Below are 24,271 nucleotides of genomic sequence, written 5' to 3'. Positions count from 1 at the left end.
AAATTTGGACACAGAGATAGACAGGCAGTCAGGGAGATTGCCCTGTGAACATGAAGGGAGAGATGGAGTGGTGTTTTTATAAATTGAGGAACACCAAAGATTGCCAGCAAACCCCAGAAGCTAGGACAGACATGGAACACACCCTCCCCATCACCTCAGAAGGAACCAACTCCGCCCACACCTTGGTCTCAGACTGTAGCTCCCAGAACTCTAGGATAATGAACTGGGCCTCTAACACATCCACTCTGTGGTTTTGTTATGCAGCCCCAGCAAATGAATACACCCATTTAAACACACACACACACACTGGCCTCCTCAAAGGAGTGTGTTGTGAAGGTCAGCAGGAAGGTCTGACGGGAATCCTAAGACAGGGTTCTGCTCCCAGTGTCCTTATGGCCCCCACTGTGACCTTGAAGAAATCACTTATTTTCTCTTGCTTTCATTTTCTCTATTTTTCACATGGAGAGAGACAACCTTACCTTAGCTTCCTGCTGAGATACTCCAATAGATGAAAAAAAATCACTAAAGATATTCAATATGCAATGGACAACTAATGTATTATTGCTATGTTAAAATGAAAACGAGGTTTTAAGTGCTGTGGTTGGAGGAAAGAGAGAGCTAGAGTAGCAATGAGTTTCTTCTGATTCAGAAGAAAATAGGTGAGGAAAACACTGATTGTCTATCACGCGGGATTGACCAAATAATTCATCAGTTGGCATAGTGCCGCTTACTTCCTGAAGAATGACTACTGTTCAACCCATCGATGTTTGAAAAGGATGTTCTAGGTGGTTAAATACTGCTGGAGAGTTTTGCAGCTTCCTGCTCCTGCCGTTACCTCCCACAGGCAGCCCCGCTGCTCACAGCCCTTCTGGGAGGCCCTGGGATCCTCAGGGTAGCAGTTGAACTTTTCCTCATCTTTGACAGGAAGCGTCCACTCAATGGAGAATTCTTGTCCCAGTACCAGTCCCTTGATATCAGTGATGTTCAAAACCTGAGGGAAGAGAAAGGAAGCCACAGTGACAAATGTGGTGAGGTGAGCCCTGGCTGATGTCCTTCCCTGAGGGACAGGAAGTCAGGACCCAGGGAGCCCACCCTTCATCCAAGACCACTTGGCCCTGGGATATTTGGAGTATGACTTTTTTCTCCTCTGGGGCTCTTGACCTTCCTGTTGGCTTATTCCTGACTTTTCTCTCCTTATAGAGTCACTATGGCATATTGAATGAGAAGGGCTTTGATCACATAAAGCAGTAGACATCCCAGGCCAGGCGCTCATCATGGACTTGTTGCCCTCTGGGTGTGATGCTTATACATTTTGATAATGATGGCACTATTAATAGGTAAACTTTACTGAGCATTATTTGGGCCAAGCACTGTGGTAACCACTTTATAAGCATTCTCTCTATTAATCCTATAAAGCTATCTTATGTTGTGAATAATATGACTATTTCCATTTTATGAAATAGAGAACTGAGGTTCAGAGAGGGTTCACACTTTCCCCACGATCTCCCAGCTAGAGGACCATAGAGCTAGGACTGGAACCACACTCTGCCTAATTCTAGAAACCAAGCTCTTATCCTTTGTTAGGTGTGTTGTCATATTGAAGAGGGCAGCCCTAAGAAATAGTGTATTTCCAGTGCTCAAAATATTCAACTAACAATTGGAATCTTTTGCCAGAGATTATCATGTAAGGGACTCATTCAATAAGAGCAAAACCAGATTAGCCCTGGGGTTTTATTCAACTCTCATTTTCTGTAATGGCATAAAAATAACTTAAAACATCAAGGAAAAATATCAACTATGTCTCATAGAGACTCTTCAACTTAAATGAGAAAACAAATGTGTAAATACTCTCCAGATCTAGGCCAATGTACTGACTAATTTTTTCACTCTTTGACATCGGGGATCAGCGTGTCTAGTTTTTAACGGCTGAGGGAAGAGCTGCCTTCTCTCAGGGTCCCTACTCCTATTGCCTTCTTCAGAGTTCTAATGCAAACAAAGCTTAGGGGTCTATATTTATCATGTATGTATTTCTCCTTCAGAATCTTCTCTGAGGTGGGGTAGATTTCCCAGGAAGCCAATTGTCTCTGTGACTGCCTAAAGTCAAGAGTAAGGGACAGCTGGCTGTCAGATCTTAGGCCAAGGCTTTTATAACGGACCATGAAGTATGGAACAATCTCCCACCTTTATTGAATTGCTGTAGGTAAAGTTTAAAGTGGAGGTATGACCATTACTTTGTAAGACAGTCAAAGTATCAGGCTGCTTGTCCATTCCCAAGATTATGATATCTGTAAACATGAGGTCACCAGGGCCTTTATAACCACCATCTGTATTTAGACGGTTTGCCTGTAGACGGTTCTGGGAAAAAAAAATAACAGGTCAGTTTAGAGACCAAGTACATCACACTCTCATTGTGCCCAAATGCCACTCAACATCTCTCTGAGATGTAAAGTTTGTCTTTATCTCTGAGGTTCTAATTGGTGCCAGCTAATCATCTCTAGGGAATGTGTTAAAGCAGACTCTTAATAGTCCTAAACTTTTTAGGGATATTTCGTGTTTGCTTTGGACAACTAGTTATCTGTCAATTCTGTTACTCAGAAAATATGTTTCTGACATTGTGGAATTTTCAAGGGGACAAGATGAGCACTTACAAAGCAGCAAAAAGACACAGGCACCCACAGAGACCCACTGGCACACAAAGGCTTAGACAGACACATGCACACAAAATAGTGCCCAGTTAATTTTTCTTTTTGTTTTCATGATACTGATGATAAGAGCTAAACTTTATGAAGGCTTCCTATGTGCCAGGCACTGTGCTAAGCATTTTATACATATCGTCTCACTCAATTCTGGAAGCAAACTACGAGGCTGATGCTATAATGGCCCCCATTCCTCAGGTGAGGAGACTGAAGCCCAGAGAAAATACATGACTTATCTGGGGAACCACAATCAAAAGGGACAAAGTTGAGCTCTGTCCAAAAAGGTGAAACTAAAGACTAAAGAAAAAAAGGGACTCTTTGAAATTTAAAAAGATTAAGCATCCCACAAAATGTGCCAACTGATTTTTTGCAAAGGTGTGAAGGTGATGAGATGGAGTCAGGATAGCCTTTCAATAGATGGTGCAGGAGCCATGGGTCATCCAGAGGACAAACGCTGAACCTTAACCATAGCTCACACCTTATATAACATTCAACTCAAAATAGATCACAGACTTAAATGTAAAAGGTAAAACTGTAAGAAGTTTTAGGGAAAAAGGAGAAAGTGATCAAGCTCTAAGAACAGAAAGAGTTCTTATAACTAGATGTCACAAAGCATGACCTATGAAAGAAAAAACATGATAAATAAGACCCATCAAAATTAAAAACCTTTGCTCTTGAGAGAACTTGCTAAGAGAATGAAAAGAGACACTTACAGACTGAAAGAAAATATTTACAAACCATGATTCCAACAAAGGATTGGCTTCTAGAATATAAAGAATTCTCAAAACTGAACCAAAAAATAAGCCAAATCATCCAATAAGAAAATGGGCAAAAGAGCTGCATAAACATTACAGCCAAGAGAATATACTCAGGACAAATGAAAAGGCATGTGAAAAGATGGTCAACATCATTAGACGTGAGAACACTTTGAACTGAAATCACAGTGCAATGTCATTATATCCTTATCAGAATGACTAAAATAAAAAAATAATTTATGGCAACATCAAATGACAGTTATAATGCAGAGAATCTGGTTGACTCATCATGCATTGCTGGTGGAAATGTTAAATGGTACAGCCTCTCTGAAAAACAGTTTGGCGGTTTCTTATAAAGCTAAACAGCTAAATGTGCCACAACCATAAGATCCAGCAACTGCGCTCTTGTGCATTTATCCCAGACAAATGCAGACCTGTGTTCACACAAAAACCTGTCCATGAATGTTGACAGCAGCTTAATTTGTGTAGCTCATGACTGGCCTAGAGCAGGTGCTCTTTATTAAGTAGTGGTCAAACAGACGGTGGACATCTCTATCTCGGAATCCTACCAGCAACAAAAGGACAGATCGTCGATATGCAACAACTTGGATGAATTTTGAGGGAATTATGCTGAGTGAAAAAAGCCAATCTGCAAAGTTACATGCTGTATGATTTCATTTGCATTCTTGAAAGGACAAAATTATAGATATAGAGATAAGAATCTTAGGTGTCAGGGGCTAAGGAAGGGATGTGAGGAGGAGGCAAGTTGATGCAGCTCTGAAAGAGCAACACAGGGATCCTTGTGGTGATGGAATGTTCTAGGCTTGATAGTATTAATGTCAATATCCTTGCTGTAAAATTGTACTATAGTTTTATAAGATATTAGTTATCATTACAGGAAACTGGGTGCAGAATTAGGGAGACTCCATATAATTTCTTACAACTGTATGGAGTTCTATAATTCACTCAAAGTAAAAAGTAAAATTTAAAAAAACAACATGAATTTAAAAGAAAGGAGAAATAAAGGAGAGAGGCCCCCACAAAAGAAGTCATTGCCCAGGCACAATCAGATTGCTAAGAAAAGCACATTAGAATTCACCCATCCTCTGCTAGCCTGTCTTCTTTAAGTCCCCTTGGGAAATACATGTTCTGTATCTTCCAACCTCTTAAAATCACCACTTAATAGGGGCTGGAAAGGAAGGCCAAAAACCTCAAAAAGGCACTGCCTCCCATATCACCCCCCCACCCACACCCTACACACACTTGTACCCCCTCAAATAAGGACATATGTTGGACTCATCATATAAAACTCAAAGGCAATGATTTTTTTCCCAGAAAAAAATAAGGTCTTCCCTGAACTCCTACTGATTTTTCATAGGATTATATCTCTAACATGGATTAAAAACTTGCACTTTAACATTAATCCTCTGGGACCATCGCAGTCAGGCACTGTCCCTGTTCCACATGACCAAGCATCTCTAACAAACCAAACACTCAAAAGGCAGTCACAGAAGAGAACATGCACCGTGAGATCCTGAAACACAGTACTTACAGAGGCGACAGAAAACTCGTACAGAATATAGCTCTTATTAGTTACAGCATCTAAAAGAGAAAGGTAAGAGGAGGGCCCATTATTACCGGAAGCACAGAAGTGGGGTGGGCAAGTTCACCTTTTCACTTGGAATACTTCTGCCTGGAGTTCTGCTGACCCAAGTTCAATCCATTTTTGCCAAACCTCCATAGAAGTTTCCTGGACTGCTTCAGCCTACAGGAACTATTTCCTCTTCTGACATCCCGTGGTACTTGGTACAGCTTTGCTGGCATTTAAAACATTCTGACTTGAATTTGTACTTATCCACACATACACTCCATCTGTCCTGCTTGGCCAGGAGCTCCTCGACAGCAAGTCCATGTCTTATTCATATTATTCATCTCTATAGCCTCTGCATACAGTGCAATAATATGTGATCAACAAATAAATGCTAATTCTGTGCAGGGCAAGATTTTTATATAATCACAGACCATAAGCTTATGTCAGGTACTTATATGGAAATTGTGCCGTGGAAAAACACACTATGCAAATTAGATACTTCCTCTCAATAGTAACCAAAGTGGTATTTTACAACCTAGTAACAAAATGCATTATTTGGCTTTAATAATGAAACCCAGAGAAGGAAATAATTAAACTAAATCTAGTAGTGTCTGTGCTTTGGTAGAGTGAATAATTTACAAGTCGCTAATTTGAAGTCTCTTTTATTGCATTGCGCTTGGCTAACTGAACTTTCAGAATACATTGATTCTAAGCTACAGAAATAAGCACCAATGATAATAAGGTCAGTGCCACACTGGGCAGCCTGCAGTGACTAATGTTCACTGAGGACCACGGAGATGGCCCCACAAGTTAAGTCTACCTTTAGATACACCGTCGTCCCAATACAGCTCCCCCTTTGCTTCTCTCTTATAGTCCAAGGCAACAATGAGTCCCAGGGAATTCTTTCTGCTGTAAAAAACAATTCTCAGTTTCAGAAAAAGAAGAAGAGAGAACTATGTTAAACCAGCCCACTTCATGCCCCAAGGACAGATACTCTCAGAGTCTATCCAGGAAACTGAGCAAATATTGAAATTGTATGGAAACATGGAAGGTGGGCATGGGTAGACAGCAGAGGTTGGTCATGAATGTGCGTAAGAAGAATGGCAGAATGATGGTAGAGATCATGTCTGTGATTTCATTTAACCCACATAATCACACTAAAATAACAATAAAACCTGAACTATCACCATCCCCAGCTTACAAATGACAAGCAGAAACCGAGTCAGCGCCCATGCTCACGGGTCTGGTATGTGAAGAACCCAAACTCTCTGGCTCTTGACCTGGAAGCTACGTTGACATCCACATGATAACTCCTGTCTCCCATTTAACTTGCATTCTCTCATGCGAAGGGAAGCTACTTGAGGACAATTTCTGGCCATAGGGAAACCTCATGGGTGACTATTTTGACTATTTTTATCATCTGATTCAATCCAAATGTAAATGTAAATTTCATTCCAAATTGAAATGCACATTTCAATCCAAATCTGGAAATGTAAAGAAGCTAAAGCGCAATTATCCTGCTTAACGAAGACAAGTTGCCCATTCGGGCCGACCTTGAACGGGAAGGAGGAACACCACTGCCTGCAGCCGTTCCCCTGGCTCATCCACGGGCAGGCTCTCTCCTGCCCCACATGACCCCGCAGGGAGAGCCCGAGCAGTCACGCCGCAGGACAGAGGGCCGCCTACCTGGCCTCCGTGGTTGTGCTCGGCTTCTGGGTGGGAAATACGTATCCCCCTCGAAGGTGAAGTCCCATCTTATAATCCGGCAGTAGCATCTCCACCAATTGTTTCCTCCAGGGAATGGCCGCCCCCTAGCCAACCGAAGGGGGACAGGTCAGATCGCAGGCTGTCTGGAAGGGGAGGGGCCTTGAAGATGGGCCGGTTCAGTCGCCTCCCTTGAAACAGGAGAAAAATAGAGACACCCTCCTCGACCCCGCCACAAAGTGAAGAGATTTGCCCAAGGCACACTCAAAGTGGGGGGGCAGGGACGAGACCGCGCCCCCTGTGATTGCGCGCCTGGGCTGTCCTTCTCCAGCTTATCACGGCCTAAGGCCCATTACCGGTCCGGGTAGCAGGAGAGTAGCCAGGCGGACATAATGAAAACTCCCATAACCCTGTCCCAGTTATTCAAATGATTTCATTGTACGTTCAGAAAAGCCTTCCTCACCAAAAAGTATCTGCAGTCAACTGATTGTAAAACCTCATACTATTACCAAGCTCCCAAGGCTGCTGCCTTCGATTTGCCCTCTGCGAGAGGCAGGTCTCTGAGCAAAGCGTGGCCGACACACTTACCGTCTCATAGTCGTACCAGATGGCGTCAGGTATGTACGCAGTCACCTGGCTCACACCCTAGGGAAACGACAATAATGGGCAACATTGGTCCACGCCTGTACAGTTTACACAACATCCCCGTGTGTGGCTGCACGTGCTCGGACAGTCCTGAGAGACAGCTGGGATCACGGCCTCCACGAGTGAAAATACAGACACTCAGAACGGTTGGGCAGTTTACCCAAAGCAGAGCTGTACCTAGAAATTCAGTTTGTTGTGCTTCGAGGCTCCTGAACTTCCTAAAAGAAGCAGAGAAAGTTCATTCTCCGAGTCACCCAAGGCATCTGCCGGCTGGAGGAGACTGGAGAGCCGCTCCGGCAGGACCACTTGCTGGTTGGCAGGACCTGCCAAGGGCCATGCGGCTGGAGCACCTCTGCCATGGGAACGTCGGCAGTGACCTCGCTCCTTTAGTAACTGTGCAGCCCGATCCTGATGCCCCCCCTTCCCTCCCCGCTGGCGCCTGCCCCGAGTCACACTTAGGAAGGGTATGTGGGGCCCTTCGGCGTGGACTGCAGAGAAACGGCTCCCCTTGCCCAGCACTCCTCTCTCCCTCCCTGCTCCTCTCCCTCCTTTTCCCTTTCTCCAGCCCAACCCTAAGAGCACAGCCCCTCTGGATAAAGGGGAGCCCTGACCGGTGGCCAGCCCAACCTCACAAGGCACTGAGAGCCCCAGTCAGTGCCAGCGCCCCAGGCTTAAGGAAACAGGCTTTAAGGTAATTTTGCAAAATGGAAATTGTTGTGCTTGGTGGAGCAGTGAGACCAAAAATTACTATTTTTGTAATTTCCAAACTTTAATGATCTCTCTCATTTACACTCATGTTTATATTTAAATGTAGCCGTAGATACTCAAGACCCAGCTAATTCAGCCATAGAGACATGAGGACAAGTGTGCTATTCCCCCCCAACATTTAGGTAAACACACCTCATACAAAACAGGTGTGATGAGGAGTCCAGGCCCCCATAAGAACTGCTCGTGCACCTCCCAGGTGGCTGGGTCCTGGTAGAACCTAGAAAACAGAGAAGGCAGGTGAAGCCTCACGATAGCACAGCCCCACATTTAATGGCAAGAAGTCCTAAGTAACCTTGTTTCTACTAACGAGGTAAGTGAAATTATGATCTGAAATGGGTTCTGTGCAGGTCAGGAAACTCACTCATGGACAAGGGGCCTCGCCACAGTCTCCCCCAGGGTATGAGCACGGTAGAAAAGGGTGTAGAGATAGGGCAGCAGGGTGTAGCGGATGTTCAGGTAATGTCTGGAGGAATTCAGCACCTGAGAGTTTTCACCAAAGGCAGCAGGATCCTGATCCTAGAAGGAGATGTAAGCAATTACTAAATGTTTCTGGCATATTTTTAAAGTTCCCTTATGATAAGAAGCTTTCTTGCACGAAAGTAACTGTGGGAGATATTAGAACATTTCCAGAACTGAAAGGACTTGGTGCTGTTCCTTCATTTTATGGATGAGAAACAATATCTAAGATTCCATGACTCTCCCAGTGTAAAATTTGCAAACAAGTGGGCAGAGTGTAAATTGGACACCGTCTTCCACCGCCAGCCAGTCTATGGCAGCCTCAGGGTGATAAGGAAGCCCACAAAGGTTGCCATGGAGATGAAGGGGCAATAGCCACGGCCCCCCCAGAGCTGCTCTAATGTATTCATATACTGAGGTTTCTCACAGCACTTCATTTGACAAATGGTATTAATAATAGGCAGTGTTACTAAAAAAGAATTCAAAACCCATTGCCTTAAGCCACATGGTCTACCACCATGATCTTAGTCCATCTTTTCCTTTCCCTACACTTTTATGAATTTGTAATTTTAAAATTTATGCCTAGCTTTGTCTGTACTGTTTTCACCATCAAAATTTATTTCATGCTCTGTACTTCAAAGACAGCGACCCTAATACACAATGTGCAAAGAAACCGTGAAGATGGTTTTAGTAGATTTTATCCAAAAGCCAAGAAGGGACCCATTATAAGGGAAATCTAATTTTCTCAGGACCCAGCAACAGAAATTCTCCATCAGTAATGCTTCATTTTCCTTGTAATTTGAAAGATGTCAAAGATATGCCTGTCATATTTCGGAGTGCCACCCTATACTGTATTATTACTGGGACTGAATTTTAGAAAAAAATGATCTGAATTTATTCTTTTATTCCCTAAGATGCTCATTTCCCCTATCCAGAGGGAGTAGAAAGCAGAGTGGTCTACACCACGAGACCACTGCATGCCCCTGATGGGGGACTCACGAACACCCTAGTCATCTAGAAGTCAAACACCAAGGAGAATCGCAGCGGCCGGCCCCCATCGCTCTGCTCTCCACTGGAGATGCACAGTCCACTCTGGCGGCCAGGGGCACACAGGCTGTGGGACACTTGAGGTGTGCTTAGTAAGACTGAATGTTTCATTCTGTTTTATTGTAGCTAACTTGAATATAAATCTAAAAACTGGATCAGTGTAAAATGTTCTTTCCTTTAAACCTAACTTCATTGTTTTGGTAGGATTACATCTCACTCCAACTGTTGAAAATTCAGCATCCTAATTGAGATGCACTGTACGGGTAAAATGCACCCTGAGTTTTGAAGACTTAGTAGAAAGAAAATGAAATAGCTCATTAATAATATTTTGTATTAAGCAGAGGTTGGAGTGATAATGTTATAGACATACTGAGTTCCATAAAGATGTTAAAAGATCACTCCTGTCTCTATCCTTAAAATTGGATTTCCCTGTGTGCTGACAGCACTAGTTGAGAGGAAAGGAAAACAGCCCTGTAACCCGGCAGCTTGAGTGATCTGAGCTCTCTTACCTCTGTCAGCCCCTGCAGCCCTCTCTTCAGAAGAGCACCCACCTACCTTGCTCCCAGCCACCTGTTTAGAAGTTCAGAAATAGTGCACCACTCTCTAGATCGCAAATGGCTAGGACAGTCCTGGGATAAGATGCTTTGAAGATTTGGCTGTAAATCTTTCCCAAGTTAGAGAAATATCAATGGGCAAAGTCAAGAACTGGAGTTAAAATGATCATCAGTACATTATTCTGTTGATCCTATTAAGAGCTAACAGCCTTCAGTTTGAAAGGTCAGCTGCAGATGACTTCATCAACAGAAAGGGCATCCCACTGTACTCACTCCTGCCATCACCATAAAGGTCTCCTTAAGAGGGACCATCAGCCCCCTTCTATATACTGGCCCATCAAAAATATGAGGTTGGACAGAAAAGGATCAAAGCAGAGTGAGTCCTGAGAGGCTGGCGGGGATGAGGGTGGCCTCTGAAGCCATCATAGGCTGACAGGCTGTTGGAACAAGGGGAAGAAGTTTTCCACCAATGGCCTGCCACCCCCAAAGCCCTTCCTCCTGCTCCCCTACATTTAGAAGTGGTTCCCATGTATTAACTGAAGTAAAATGCTAGTGGACAACTGTCCCATCTTGTATAAAGTACAGAAGTGGTACAGCAGCGGCACCACAGAAACTTGAACAACCCTCCCACCTTGTTGGGGAGTTTCCAACAGCAAAACCATTCAGTACCTACATCCCCCTTCCTGCACACCCTCACTTTGACACTCTGCTTTTTAGGCCTATCACCCAAAAAATGATCAACTCTGTCCTTGCACTTAGGGCCAACCTGGAGGGTTTTCTTCAACCCTCTTTGAGAACAAGTAGACTGGACAGTTCAGGAAGTTTCCATAGCTTCTCTTGGGGGCCTTACCCTGTATCCTGGCCCATTGTGATTCCTTGATAGCGGGTAAAATGCTCCCAGTTGCATCCATCGTGTACAGAGCTCCTCCGTGACATCTTTTGTATAACCACAAATGTTGGCACCTACCTGGAGAATTAGCACACACACAGCATAGGGTGCAGTGAGAGAGGAGAAAGCATTGACTGTTACCCATGTGAACGGGAAAAAGGAATCTCCATCACTGCATGCCTAAAGGGGTCCCAGGCTTTCCAGACAAACCTCCAGCCATATGAAGAAAGCAGCCAGTGTGCATCGCAGACCAACTAAGAGCAATGGTTGTATCAAGGGCCCATCCTCAATACTCAGCCCCCAATTTCACACTTCGCTGTTCACTGATACTCTGCTGCTGGAATTTTTCTGTGAGACTAATACATGTGACTCATGGCATTGCCTGCCTAACTGCAAAGTTTCCACAGATGACAGCCCAGTAATAAAGTTGTCCCATCTTATCTGCAGAAGGCAGCTCACACCACACATAAAAAATGGATTTTTTCTAGTACATACAGTGAGACGTGTTTCTTGGTTTTCAGACACCTCAAAGACTGGTAGTGGAAAGAAAGGCCAAAGGGTTAAGGTTGCTTGGTTAGGGTGAAACTCACCATGGGGATGCCAAATAGGTTGAACTCAAGGATGCTCGGGATGGACCATCGGAGGTCATCCCACGTGGCCGCATTGTCCCCCAGCCAATGAGCAGCAAATTTGCCAGATCCAGCAAAAGTAGAACGGGATAAAATGAAGTTCCTAGTACCAGGGAAGATACTACTCAGGGCCCTGGAAAGGAATACAGTCAAGTGAATGTGAAGTGAGGTGTGAGTGTCTAAGACTTCTCTGTACCAAGGGCAGCAATGGGCTTTCCAGCTAAACTGAGCAAAAAACGTCAGGAATCATGAGCCAGGTGAGCAGACTAGTTTAGTATTTTTAAGAGCTTCTTTTGCCCTTCTGGATAAGGTTTCAGACCTCAAAGAGAGAGTAACAACCTCTACAGTCCATGTGTCATCTTTTGGAGATGTACTCATTTCAATTAGTATTATGTTGCATAGATTAAGATTCCCTAACATTGAGAATCACGAATAATCAGTTCTGAAGCATCAGAGGAACACGGATGCCTGGAACCCAGCAGGTGCACAAACTCCCCTGTCAGGCCAGCAAGGGGCACAGGGATCCCCCCTGAGCTGCGGCTGTGCTGCAGGGATACAGTCAGTTGAATGTGAAGTGAGCGGTGAATGTCTAGGACTTTCTAAAGTTAACATTCTATAGTTAAAAATGCTAAGTTAAAAGCAACTACAATATAAAATATTATCATTGTGTTACTTATAAAATATACTACATATCAAATAAAATGATGTAGAAAGGAAAGCAAAGAAATTTTAAAAACATGGAATTCAGAAGGCTAATCTTGCCCCAGGGTGCTGGGCGGACACGGGTGGGCCAGCATACGGTTAGGTGCGGGCTGTCCTCCCTGCTTCTACTCTGAATGCTCCTTTGCATGGGCACCATACTGACATGCCTCTCCCTCCCGAGACCAGTGCATCGCCAGGCACCAGGCAGTTCCTCACAGACACCAGTGCTTCCCCACTTCACATTCCTACGGATGCTATGGCGAGTCCATAAATGCAGAATGACTTAGGATGGCAAAAGGGAGGACACTGTGCACAAGGAGACTGGTTTATGAAAGTGAGGCGCTCCATTCTGAGAATTCAGTGATAGAGGAGAGGACTCATTCTTTGACTCCTACCCTCCTCTCCCCTTCAACAGAGGCTGGCAGACACTCTGCCCTTAGTACCACTGGCTGCAGGGTTCACTGCACTCTGCAGTCACCAGTCAGGAAAGAAACACACAGGTTGTATAGAGGAAAACTGAAACAGAGATGGTAAGTTATCTGAAGTTAGTTTCATTTCGTGCCAGGTATCACAGTAACACAGATCAGATGACAGTCTGGTTTTTTCCAGCTTAGAGGAACAATCTTCTTCAGAAATCCTTAAGTCTGTCTTTTCCATCCCACAGGTTTGGCCTGTTTAGAGTCAGGTCCTGACCTCTGGGAGGAGCTGGTCTCTTTTTGCTCTCGGCTCAGAGGAAGGTGAAGCCCGTTCTGTGGGCAGACCAGCAACCACTGCTATACTCCCACCTAAATACTGAGCCAAATACTCGTCAGGTCTATGACTTATTCTCCTGATATTGAGATCCCATTGAATGAAAATCTTACCTATTTTTTAACCAACTCTGGCTCATTCCCAAAGGCCAAGGCTACTTCTCACCATTATTTTCCTGGAATGTAGGCCCTTCTGCCTGACCCAGAGGAGTTCAAAGGGCCCCTATTGCCTTCTCAGTCTAGTTACCTTTTAACTACTAATTATAGCTATTAGAATATATGACCCAGCCCCACTGTGACTCACAGCACTTTGATCACACGCAGACACAAGGCGTACAGCATTATGAAAATGTTTCCTCCTCCTGTCCCTCCCTACTCTTCCTGTCTCACCCCAACTTCTTACCCACTCTCCCTCCCATCTAAGAGCTGAAACAGATCAAAACAAGAAGGGAGTGTGCAAACATCAACCCAAGTCTCTCAAGTCAAAGATGAGGAAACTTGAGTCTTACTCATCTAGTTTATTTGCTAGAAAAGGTAGAGAGAAAGAGAAAGAAGGCAGAAAAGAGAAGATAACAAAGTCAGAGATGTGTGTCCTTCTTCTGGAAGCTTTTGCTTTATGGGACGAGGACTCTCTCACCTGGACAATCCAGCAGAATACAAAGGTCTGAGGGCAAGAGGTGCTGGACAACAAGATAGGCACAGGTCTCCGCCTCGATCCATCAGCCCCCTGGGGGCCCATCCTGCCCTTCTTCTCTTTCTCAGACCAGGCATTTATTCAACCAATACATCTTAGGTACATACACCATTCCTCAGGCTAAGGAAAAAGGGATGACTTTGGCCTCCAGAAACTTCCAGTCCAGCAAGAAAAACAAAGAATATCTAATAATTATAATATAAGATTTTTGTATATTAAGCATATTGCAATATGAACAAAGGTAGAACCAAAAAAAGGAGAAATAATCTTTTCTTAGAACCTTCAGGAAGGTATCTAGAATTAATACCTATGGGGAGGTTTTAAAGATAAGTATATGTTTATAAAATGGACAGGGCAGGAAAGGCCACTCTGGGCAGAGAGGACAGCGTATGCAAGGCCTGGAAGAGTGAGACAGCATTTTGATTTGGGAACAATAAGCAACCAAGCATTAACCAGAGCATAAAATATGATGAGTGAGAAAGATGAAAGAAAAATACTAAGGAAGGGTAGGTTATGAAGTACATTATAGGTTTTACTAAGGAGGCTGACTGAATTTTGTTACATAGAAAATACCAAGCCACAAATAATTTTACACTGGGGAGAGAAGTGAGTAGACCTGTGATTCAGAAAGATCGCCTTGCCAATAGTATAGACAAAGGCTTTTTAAACTTAAACATACATTCAATATACCTGGGGATCTTGTTAAAATGCAGATTCTAAATTCCGAGTTCTAGGGTGAGGCCCAAGATGCTGCGTTTCTAAGGTATTTCCATGCAGTGCTAATGTTGCTGGTCCTTGGACCACACTTTGAGTAGCAAGAGTAGAGAACAGATTAGTGGGAGATAAAGGTAAGTCAGGGAAGGGAGACTAGTCATGGGACTAGGGCAATTTATGTGATCAATTATGATGACCTTAATTAAGAGGTGTCAGTGAGGGAAAAAAGGAGATGGGTATAGAAATGTTTTAGGATCACAAGGCTTGAGGACTGAGTGCATGTGAGAACCGAGAGAAGAAAGAGCTCACAAACAATGCCAGTTTCTCACCTAAGAGTCTGGGAGATTAGGACAGTGTTGCTACCAACCAGGACAGAAAATTGAACAGTTTTAAGAATAATCAAAGGGGCGGAAGATGGCGGCGTGAGTAGAGCAGCGGAAATCTCCTCCCAAAACAACATATATCTATGAAAATATAACAAAGACAAGCCTTCCTAGAATAAAGACCAGAGGACACAGGACAATATCCAGACCACATCCGCACCTGAGAGAACCCAGCGCCTCGCGAAGGGGGTAAGATACAAGCCCCGGCCCCGTGGGAGCCGAGCGCCCCTCCCCCCAGCTCCCGGCAGGAGAAGAGCAGGCAGAGCGGGAGGGAGACAGAGCACAGGGATGCCGAACACCCAGCCCCAGGCATCCGGGCCAGAGTGCAGGGCCCTCGATACTGGGAAAACAGGGCAGCAAGAACAGTGAGCAGGCACTGGAGGCTGGGCGACAGAGGACATAAGAAAAGCGCGCGACCATTTTTTTTTTGCTTTTTTGCTGTTTTGTTTTGGCGAGCGCTTTTTGGAAGTCTTAAAGGGATAGGGACCCCAATACTAGGGAAACAGGGCAGCAAGAACAGTGAGCAGGCACTGGAGGCTGGGCGACAGAGGACATAAGAAAAGCGCGCGACCATTTTTTTTTTGCTTTTTTGCTGTTTTGTTTTGGCGAGCGCTTTTTGGAAGTCTTAAAGGGATAGGGACCCCAATACTAGGGAAACAGGGCAGCAAGAACAGTGAGCAGGCACTGGAGGCTGGGCGACAGAGGACATAAGAAAAGCGCGCGACCATTTTTTTTTTGCTTTTTTGCTGTTTTGTTTTGGCGAGCGCTTTTTGGAAGTCTTAAAGGGATAGGGACCCCAATACTAGGGAAACAGGGCAGAAAGACCGGTGAGCAGAGGCCTGAGGCTGGCACCGGAGAATAAAGACAAACGAACGACCACCCTTTTTTTTTTTTTTTTTTTAATTAAAAACTTTTTTTTTTTTTTTAATTAAAAAAATTTTTTTTTCTTTTTTTTTTTTTTTGGTGGGCGTTGTTTTGTTCTGGCGGGTGCTTTTTGGAAGTCTTAAAGGGGCAGGGCGGGTCACTTAATCCAGAGGTAGGGAATCCGGGATCTCTGGGCACCCTAACCCCTGGGCTGCAGGGAGCAGGCAGGCCCCTTACGGAGATAAATAGCCTCCCAGCCGCTCCCCCTCCAAAGCGACTCCCCCACTTTGGAGTAGCTGCCCGAGCCAGGCCACGCCCACAGCAACAGCGGAGATTAACTCCATAGCAGCCGGGCAGGAAGCAGAAACCCTGTCTGCGCGCAGCTGCGCAGCACAAGCCACTAGAGGCCGCTGTTCTCCCAGGAGAGGAGGGCCACAAACCAACAAGAAAGGAAGTCCTTCCAGCCGTCACTCGTCCCAGTTCTGCAGACTATTCCTATCACCATGAAAAGGCAAAGCTACAGGCAGACAAAGATCACAGAGACAACACCAGAGAAGGAGACAGACCTAACCAGTCTCCCTGAAAAAGAATTCAAAATAAGAATCATAAACATGCTGACAGAGATGCAGAGAAATACGCAAGAGAAATGGGATGAAGTCCGGAAGGAGATCACAGATGCCAGAAAGGAGATTGCAGAAATGAAACAAACTCTGGAAGGGTTTATAAGCAGAATGGATAGAATGCAAGAGGCCATTGATGGAATTGAAATCAGAGAACAGGAACACATAGAAGCTGACATAGAGAGAGACAAAAGGATCTCCAGGAATGAAACAATATTAAGAGAACTGTGTGACCAATCCAAAAGGAACAATATCTGTATTATAGGGGTCCCAGAAGAAGAAGAGAGAGGAAAAGAGATGGAAAGTATCTTAGAAGAAATAATTGCTGAAAACTTCCCCACACTGGGGGAGGAAGTAATCGAACAGACCACGGAAATACACAGAACCCCCAACAGAAAGGATCCAAGAAGGGCAACACCAAGACACATAATAATTAAAATGGCAAAGATCAAGGACAAGGAAAGAGTGTTAAAGGCAGCTAGAGAGAAAAAGGTCACCTATAAAGGGAAACCCATCAGGCTAACGTCAGATTTCTCAACAGAAACCCTACAGGCCAGAAGAGAATGGCATGATATATTTAATACAATGAAACAGAACGGCCTTGAACCAAGGATACAGTATCCAGCACGACTATCATTCAAATATGACGGTGGGATTAAACAATTCCCAGACAAACAAAAGCTGAGGGAATTTGCTTTCCACAAACCACCTCTACAGAACATCTTACAGGGACTGCTCTAGATGGGAGCACTCCTAGAAAGAGCACAGCACAAAACACCCAACATATGAAGAATCGAGGAGGAGGAACAAGAAGGGAGAGAAGAAAAGTATCTCCAGATAGTGTATATAACAGCTCAATAAGCGAGCTAAGTTAGGCAGTAAGATACTAAAGAGGCTAACCTTGAACCTTTGGTAACCACGAATTTAAAGCCTGCAATGGCAATAAGTACATATCTTTCAATAGTCACCCTAAATGTTAATGGGTTGAATGCACCAATAAAAAGACACAGAGTAACAGAATGGATAAAAAAGCAAGACCCATCTATATGCTGCTTACAAGAAACTCACCTCAAACCCAAAGACATGTACAGACTAAAAGTCAAGGGATGGAAAAACATATTTCAAGCAAACAACAGTGAGAAGAAAGCAGGGGTTGCAGTACTAATATCAGACAAAATAGACTTCAAAACAAAGAAAGTAACAAGAGATAAAGAAGGACACTACATAATGATAAAGGGCTCAGTCAAACAAGAGGATATAACCATTCTAAATATATATGCACCCAACACAGGAGCACCAGCATATGTGAAACAAATACTAACAGAACTAAAGGGGGATATAGACTGCAATGCATTCATCCTAGGAGACTTCAACACACCACTCACCCTAAAGGATAGATCCACTGGGCAGAAAATAAGTAAGGACACGGAAGCACTGAACAACACAGTAGAGCAGATGGACCTAATAGACATCTATAGAACTCTACATCCAAAAGCAGCGGGATATACATTCTTCTCAAGTGCACATGGAACATTCTCCAGAATAGACCACATACTAGCCCACAAAAAGAGCCTCAGAAAATTCCAAAAGATTGAAATCCTACCAACCAACTTTTCAGACCACAAAGGCATAAAACTAGAAATAAACTGTACAAAGAAAGCAAAGAGGCTCACAAACACATGGAGGCTTAACAACACGCTCCTAAATAATCAATGGATCAATGACCAAATCAAAATGGAGATCCAGCAATATATGGAAACAAATGACAACAACAACACTAAGCCCCAACTTCTATGGGACACAGCAAAAGCAGTCTTAAGAGGAAAGTATATAGCAATCCAAGCAAATTTAAAAAAGGAAGAGCAATCCCAAATGAATGGTCTAATGTCACAATTATCGAAATTGGAAAAAGAAGAACAGATGAGACCTAAGGTCAGCAGAAGGAGGGACATAATAAAGATCAGAGAAGAAATAAATAAAATTGAGAAGAATAAACAATAGCAAAAATCAATGAAACCAAGAGATGGTTCTTCGAGAAAATAAACAAAATAGATAAGCCTCTAGCCAGACTTATTAAGAAGAAAAGAGAGTCAACACAAATCAACAGTATCAGAAACGAGAAAGGAAAAATCATGACGGACCCCACGGAAATGCAAAGAATTATTGGAGAATACTATGAAAACCTATATGCTAACAAGCTGGGAAACCTAGGAAAAATGGACAACTTCCTAGAAAAATATAACCTTCCAAGATTGACCCAGGAAGAAACAGAAAATCTAAACAGACCAATTACCAGCAACGAAATTGAAGCGGTAATCAAAAAACTACCAAAGAACAAAACCCCCGGTCCAGATGGATTTACCTCGGAATTTTATCAGACACACAGGGAGGACATAATACCCATTCTCCTTAAAGTTTTCCAAAAAATAGAGGAGGAGGGGATACTCCCAAACTCATTCTATGAAGCTAACATCACCCTAATACCAAAACCAGGCAAAGACCCCACCAAAAAAGAAAACTACAGACCAATATCCCTGATGAACGTAGATGCAAAAATACTCAACAAAATATTAGCAAACCGAATTCAAAAATACATCAAAAGGATCATACACCATGACCAAGTGGGATTCATCCCAGGGATGCAAGGATGGTACAACATTCGAAAGTCCATCAACATCATCCACCACATCAACAAAAAGAAAGACAAAAACCACATGATCATCTCCATAGATGCTGAAAAAGCATTTGACAAAGTTCAACATCCATTCATGATAAAAACTCTCAGCAAAATGGGAATAGAGGGCAAGTACCTCAACATAATAAAGGCCATCTATGATAAACCCACAGCCAACATTATATTGAACAGCGAGAAGCTGAAAGCATTTCCGCTGAGATTGGGAACTAGACAGGGATGCCCACTCTCTCCACTGTTATTTAACATAGTACTGGAGGTCCTAGCCACGGCAATCAGACAAAATAAAGAAATACAAGGAATCCAGATTGGTAAAGAAGAAGTTAAACTGTCACTATTTGCAGATGACATGATACTGTACATAAAAAACCCTAAAGACTCCACCCCAAAACTACTAGAACTGATATCGGAATACAGCAAAGTTGCAGGATACAAAATCAACACACAGAAATCTGTGGCTTTCCTATATACTAACAATGAACCAACAGAAAGAGAAATCAGGAAAACAACTCCATTCACAATTGCATCAAAAAAAATAAAATACCTAGGAATAAACCTAACCAAAGAAGTGAAAGACTTATACTCTGAAAACTACAAGTCACTCTTAAGAGAAATTAAAGGGGACACTAACAGATGGAAACTCATCCCATGCTCGTGGCTAGGAAGAATTAATATCGTTAAAATGGCCATCCTGCCCAAAGCAATATACAGATTTGATGCAATCCCTATGAAACTACCAGCAACATTCTTCAATGAACTGGAACAAATAATTCAAAAATTCATATGGAAACACCAAAGACCCCGAATAGCGAAAGCAATCCTGAGAAAGAAGAATAAAGTAGGGGGGATCTCACTCCCCAACTTCAAGCTCTACTATAAAGCCATAGTAATCAAGACAATTTGGTACTGGCACAAGAGCAGAGCCACAGACCAATGGAACAGACTAGAGAATACAGACATTAACCCAGACATATATGGTCAATTAATATTTGATAAAGGAGCCATGGACATACAATGGCAAAATGACAGTCTCTTCAACAGGTGGTGCTGGCAAAACTGGACAGCTACATGTAGGAGAATGAAACTGGACCATTGTCTCACCCCATATACAAAAGTAAACTCAAAATGGATCAAGACCTGAATGTAAGCCATGAAACCATTAAACTCTTGGAAGAAAACATAGGCGAAAACCTCTTAGACATAAACATGAGTGACCTCTTCTTGAACATATCTCCCCGGGCAAGGAAAACAACAGCAAAAATGAGTAAGTGGGACTATATTAAGCTGAAAAGCTCCTGTACAGCAAAAGACACCATCAATAGAACAAGAAGGATCCCTACAGTATGGGAGAATATATTTGAAAATGACACATCCGATAAAGGCTTGACGTCCAGAATATATAAGGAGCTCACACGCCTCAACAAACAAAAAACAAATAACCCAATTAAAAAATGGGCAGAGGTACTGAACAGACAGTTCTCCAAAAAAGAAATACAGATGGCCAACAGACACATGAAAAGATGCTCCACATCGCTAATTATCAGAGAAATGCAAATTAAAACTACAATGAGGTATCACCTCACACCAGTAAGGATGGCTGCCATCCAAAAGACAAACAACAACAAATGTTGGCAAGGCTGTGGAGAAAGGGGAACCCTCCTACACTGCTGGTGGGAATGTAAGTTAGTTCAACCATTGTGGAAAGCAGTATGGAGGTATATCAAAATGCTCAAAACAGACTTACCATTTGACCCAGGAATTCCACTCCTAGGAATTTACCCTAAGAACGCAGCAATCAAGTTTGAGAAAGACAGATGCACCCCTATGTTTATTGCAGCACTATTTACAATAGCCAAGAATTGGAAGCAACCTAAATGTCCATCAATAGATGAATGGATAAAGAAGATGTGGTACATATACACAATGGAATACTACTCAGCCATAAGAAAAGGGCAAATCCAATCATTTGCAGCAACATGGATGGAGCTGGAGGGTATTATGCTCAGTGAAACAAACCAAGCAGAGAAAGAGAAATACCAAATGATTTCACTTATCTGTGGAATATAAGAACAAAGGAAAAACTGAAGGAACAAAACAGCACCAGAATCACAGAACTCAACAATGGACTAACAGGTACCAAAGGGAAAGGGACTGGGGAGGATGGGTGGGTAGGGAGGGATAAGGGGGGGAGAAGTAGGGGGGTATTAAGATTAACATGCATGGGGGGGTAGGAGAAAAGGGAGGGCTGTACAACACAGAGAAGGCAAGTAGTGATTCTACAACATTTTGCTATGCTGATGGACAGTGAGTGTAAAGGGGTTTATAGGGGAGACCTGGTATAGGGGAGAGCCTAGTAAACATAATATTCGTCATGTAAGTGTGGATTAGTGATAGCAAAAAAAAAAAAAGGGCAGTTCCTGTGTGGTAACCTCCAACGAGTTCTACACAAGGGTATAAAGGGCATATAAAAGTGTAGGCAAAGGGTCTGTTTGTGTTTATACAGAGGATCAAAGCCTAATTGGGCTACCCCGAAAATGAACTAAGATACGATATGAAAAAGAACTTCCAACATCTGCACTCTCTGGAAGACTCATGCCAGAAGATGATCATCAAAAAACCCCAACAAAGATCCACGCACTGCTACAGCTGTAGATGCACTCATCCCACCAGCTCCTGGACTTGCCATGGGAATGAGGAAGGAGATATCTAAGCTGGCCTGTGCATACAGTAAAACAACAAATTTGACTGGATCTATACTGTTGGAACTCAACCAAGAATTTGGAGAAGTGCAAATTGTAGCGCTCCAAAGTCTTACAACTACAGACTATTTACTGTTAAAAGAACATATGGCATGTGAACAGTCCCCAGGAATGGGTTGTTTTAATTTGTCTGATTTCTCTCAGACTGTTCAAGTTCAGTTGGACAATATCCACCATATCATAGATAAGTTTTCACAAATGCCTAAGGTGCCTTAATGGTTTTCTTGGTTTCACTGGAGATGGCTGGTAATTACAGATATGCTTTGGTTATGTAACTATACTCCTATTATGTTAATGTGTGTGCGCAATTTAAGTAGTAACTTAAAACCTGTATATGCTGAAGTTACTCTACAAGAAGATTTGTCAAAGAAATAATCAATCTTCCCATGTTTTCTTCCGCCTGCCACTTCTATAGCTTTTCTTCTTCCTTCCTAATTACAACCCTTAAATAGAATTTGTGCCTCATATCAAATTTACCGAGTATCATAACTCCTCCAACTGGTAAAGATACCTCAAGACAAATGCTGGGCATAGAAGCCACAGGGCATAAATATGCAAAGAAGTAAAAAGCTAACCTTTTCAAACAATAAGGCTTCCCTCTCACTTACCAACTTCACATTTCCCTGTATGGCCCCGGAAGATGACTGGTTAGCCAGAGACGGGTAAGATTCCTCAAGGGAGGAACAACCTAAGACAGGCACAGTCGCAGGGGGGCCATCAGGTGAGAAATTGGGGATCAACAGAGGTGAGGCTTAGAACCTCACCCCCCCTGTTCTGAGAGAAATCTTCTGCATACGTGGATGTTTTATTGCCCTGGTCTAGCTTGGATTAACACATAGTCTACAGGCACACACCTGATCATCTACATTTGCTCTCTTACAACACTAAACTATGTTTTCTACCTTTATCTTGCATCTACCTACCACTTAAGCATTTTATTAAAAATAATAATAATAAAGAGAGAAATGTGGTATCCACATATAAATCAAGTATAAAAACCAAATGAGTATTCATATTTGAACTGACTGTTTAGAGTTCATAATGCATGAGCAAAACCGAAAGTTTCTGTGATGACTGCCCTTGTACTGTTCACTATGTAACTTATTCATTATGTAAGAATTTGTTCTACATGTAAGAACTTGTTTGTTATGCCTCAGAAGATTGGAGACTGACGAAAATTAGGCTTGGGGTAGATTAAGGATTGTGCATTGAGCATTGACTCCCCTATACAGAATTTTATTGTCGTTAACAACCATTTGATCAATAAATATGAGAGATGCCCTCACAAAAAAAAAAAAAAAAAAAAAGGACAGACTTCCAATGGTAAAATAAATTAGTAACCGGGATGTAATGTATAGCATAAGGAATATAGTCAAGATATTGTAACAGCTTGGTAGGGTGATAGCTGGAACCTAGAATTATGTATATAAATGTTCTACCACTGTGTTGTACACTTGAAACTAATGTAATGTAGTACTGTGCGTCAACTACCCTTCAATAAAAAATAATTATTTTAAAAAAATAATAATAATAATCAGCCATAGTGTGGAGGCTGGGCAGAGACAGGCCCCAGGGTAAGATAAAGTGTTGGAGGTACTGTAAGTCATCCAAGTAGAGAAGGTCAAGAAGGTAGTTTCAGACATCTGTGTCTGAAAATCAGAGAGAGATCTAAGCTAGAATGATAGATTTTAGGCCATCAGAATAAATTACAGTTAAAACCATGAGAAGGAATAATTATGTGTCGACCTAAAATGAAAAGAGAAGCATGAGAACTGACCCCTAAGACTTATCAGGAGTGAGGGAGTGGGTGAAAATGATGCAGATACAGAGGCTGAGAAGCGAGCAGAGCGGAGTGGCATCTCTAGGACCAAAGGGGCTGAGTGTTGAAGCGGTGGTCAGTGATGCCAAGTGCTGGGGAGAAGTCCAGGAAGAGGCAGACGGAGAAACGTCCCAGGAGCACATCAACCCCAGCCTGGAGTTCCAGAGATACCGAGCTAACAAACAATAATAAGCAGAGAAACACTGAGACATTCCTTCCTAAGCCAATGGAAGATCCCTAACAACCCTTGGAATATTTTAGGTTCCCCATATGTTTTGCAAATCTAAAATTAAAATCTTCCTAAGCTTAGCGTCAAGTTTCTTGCTGTCTTTAGGTATACTGATTACATTTACCACCTTCCAAGGAAGGACCTTGGTGAGCGGAGTTTGCAGGGAGCTACTCCTCAATTTACAGTCATCAGAAAATCCCTGTGACACGGTATGAAAAGGACTGAATGCTTTGTAGGAGGCATCTGTGTCGTTGTTAGACTCTCACAATGCGTGGTGGTGGTGGTGGTGTGAGGACTGAGGGCAGAGGGAAT

At 43.0% G+C, this 24,271-nt stretch overlaps 1 protein-coding gene across 1 annotated transcript in view; it reads right to left on the bottom strand.

Annotated features, from left to right (window-relative positions):
• Window positions 1–24,271, bottom strand: part of LOC118932546 (probable maltase-glucoamylase 2) — a 189,158-nt gene that overhangs the window by 46,533 nt on the left and 118,354 nt on the right. Inside the window, exons 64-73 of the mRNA XM_036926117.2 lie at window positions 11,696–11,867; window positions 11,067–11,183; window positions 8,521–8,675; window positions 8,292–8,376; window positions 7,335–7,391; window positions 6,729–6,853; window positions 5,863–5,951; window positions 5,004–5,053; window positions 2,182–2,355; window positions 836–991 (exon numbers count right to left, since the gene is read on the bottom strand). Of these exons, the coding sequence (XP_036782012.2) occupies window positions 836–991; window positions 2,182–2,355; window positions 5,004–5,053; window positions 5,863–5,951; window positions 6,729–6,853; window positions 7,335–7,391; window positions 8,292–8,376; window positions 8,521–8,675; window positions 11,067–11,183; window positions 11,696–11,867 (1,180 nt within the window). The remainder of the gene's footprint in view (window positions 1–835; window positions 992–2,181; window positions 2,356–5,003; window positions 5,054–5,862; window positions 5,952–6,728; window positions 6,854–7,334; window positions 7,392–8,291; window positions 8,377–8,520; window positions 8,676–11,066; window positions 11,184–11,695; window positions 11,868–24,271) is intronic.

Source organism: Manis pentadactyla, chromosome 7 (genome assembly GCF_030020395.1).
Source record: "Manis pentadactyla isolate mManPen7 chromosome 7, mManPen7.hap1, whole genome shotgun sequence".
Classification (NCBI taxonomy): domain Eukaryota; kingdom Metazoa; phylum Chordata; class Mammalia; order Pholidota; family Manidae; genus Manis; species Manis pentadactyla.
This window is presented reverse-complemented; position numbering and strand designations above follow the sequence as displayed.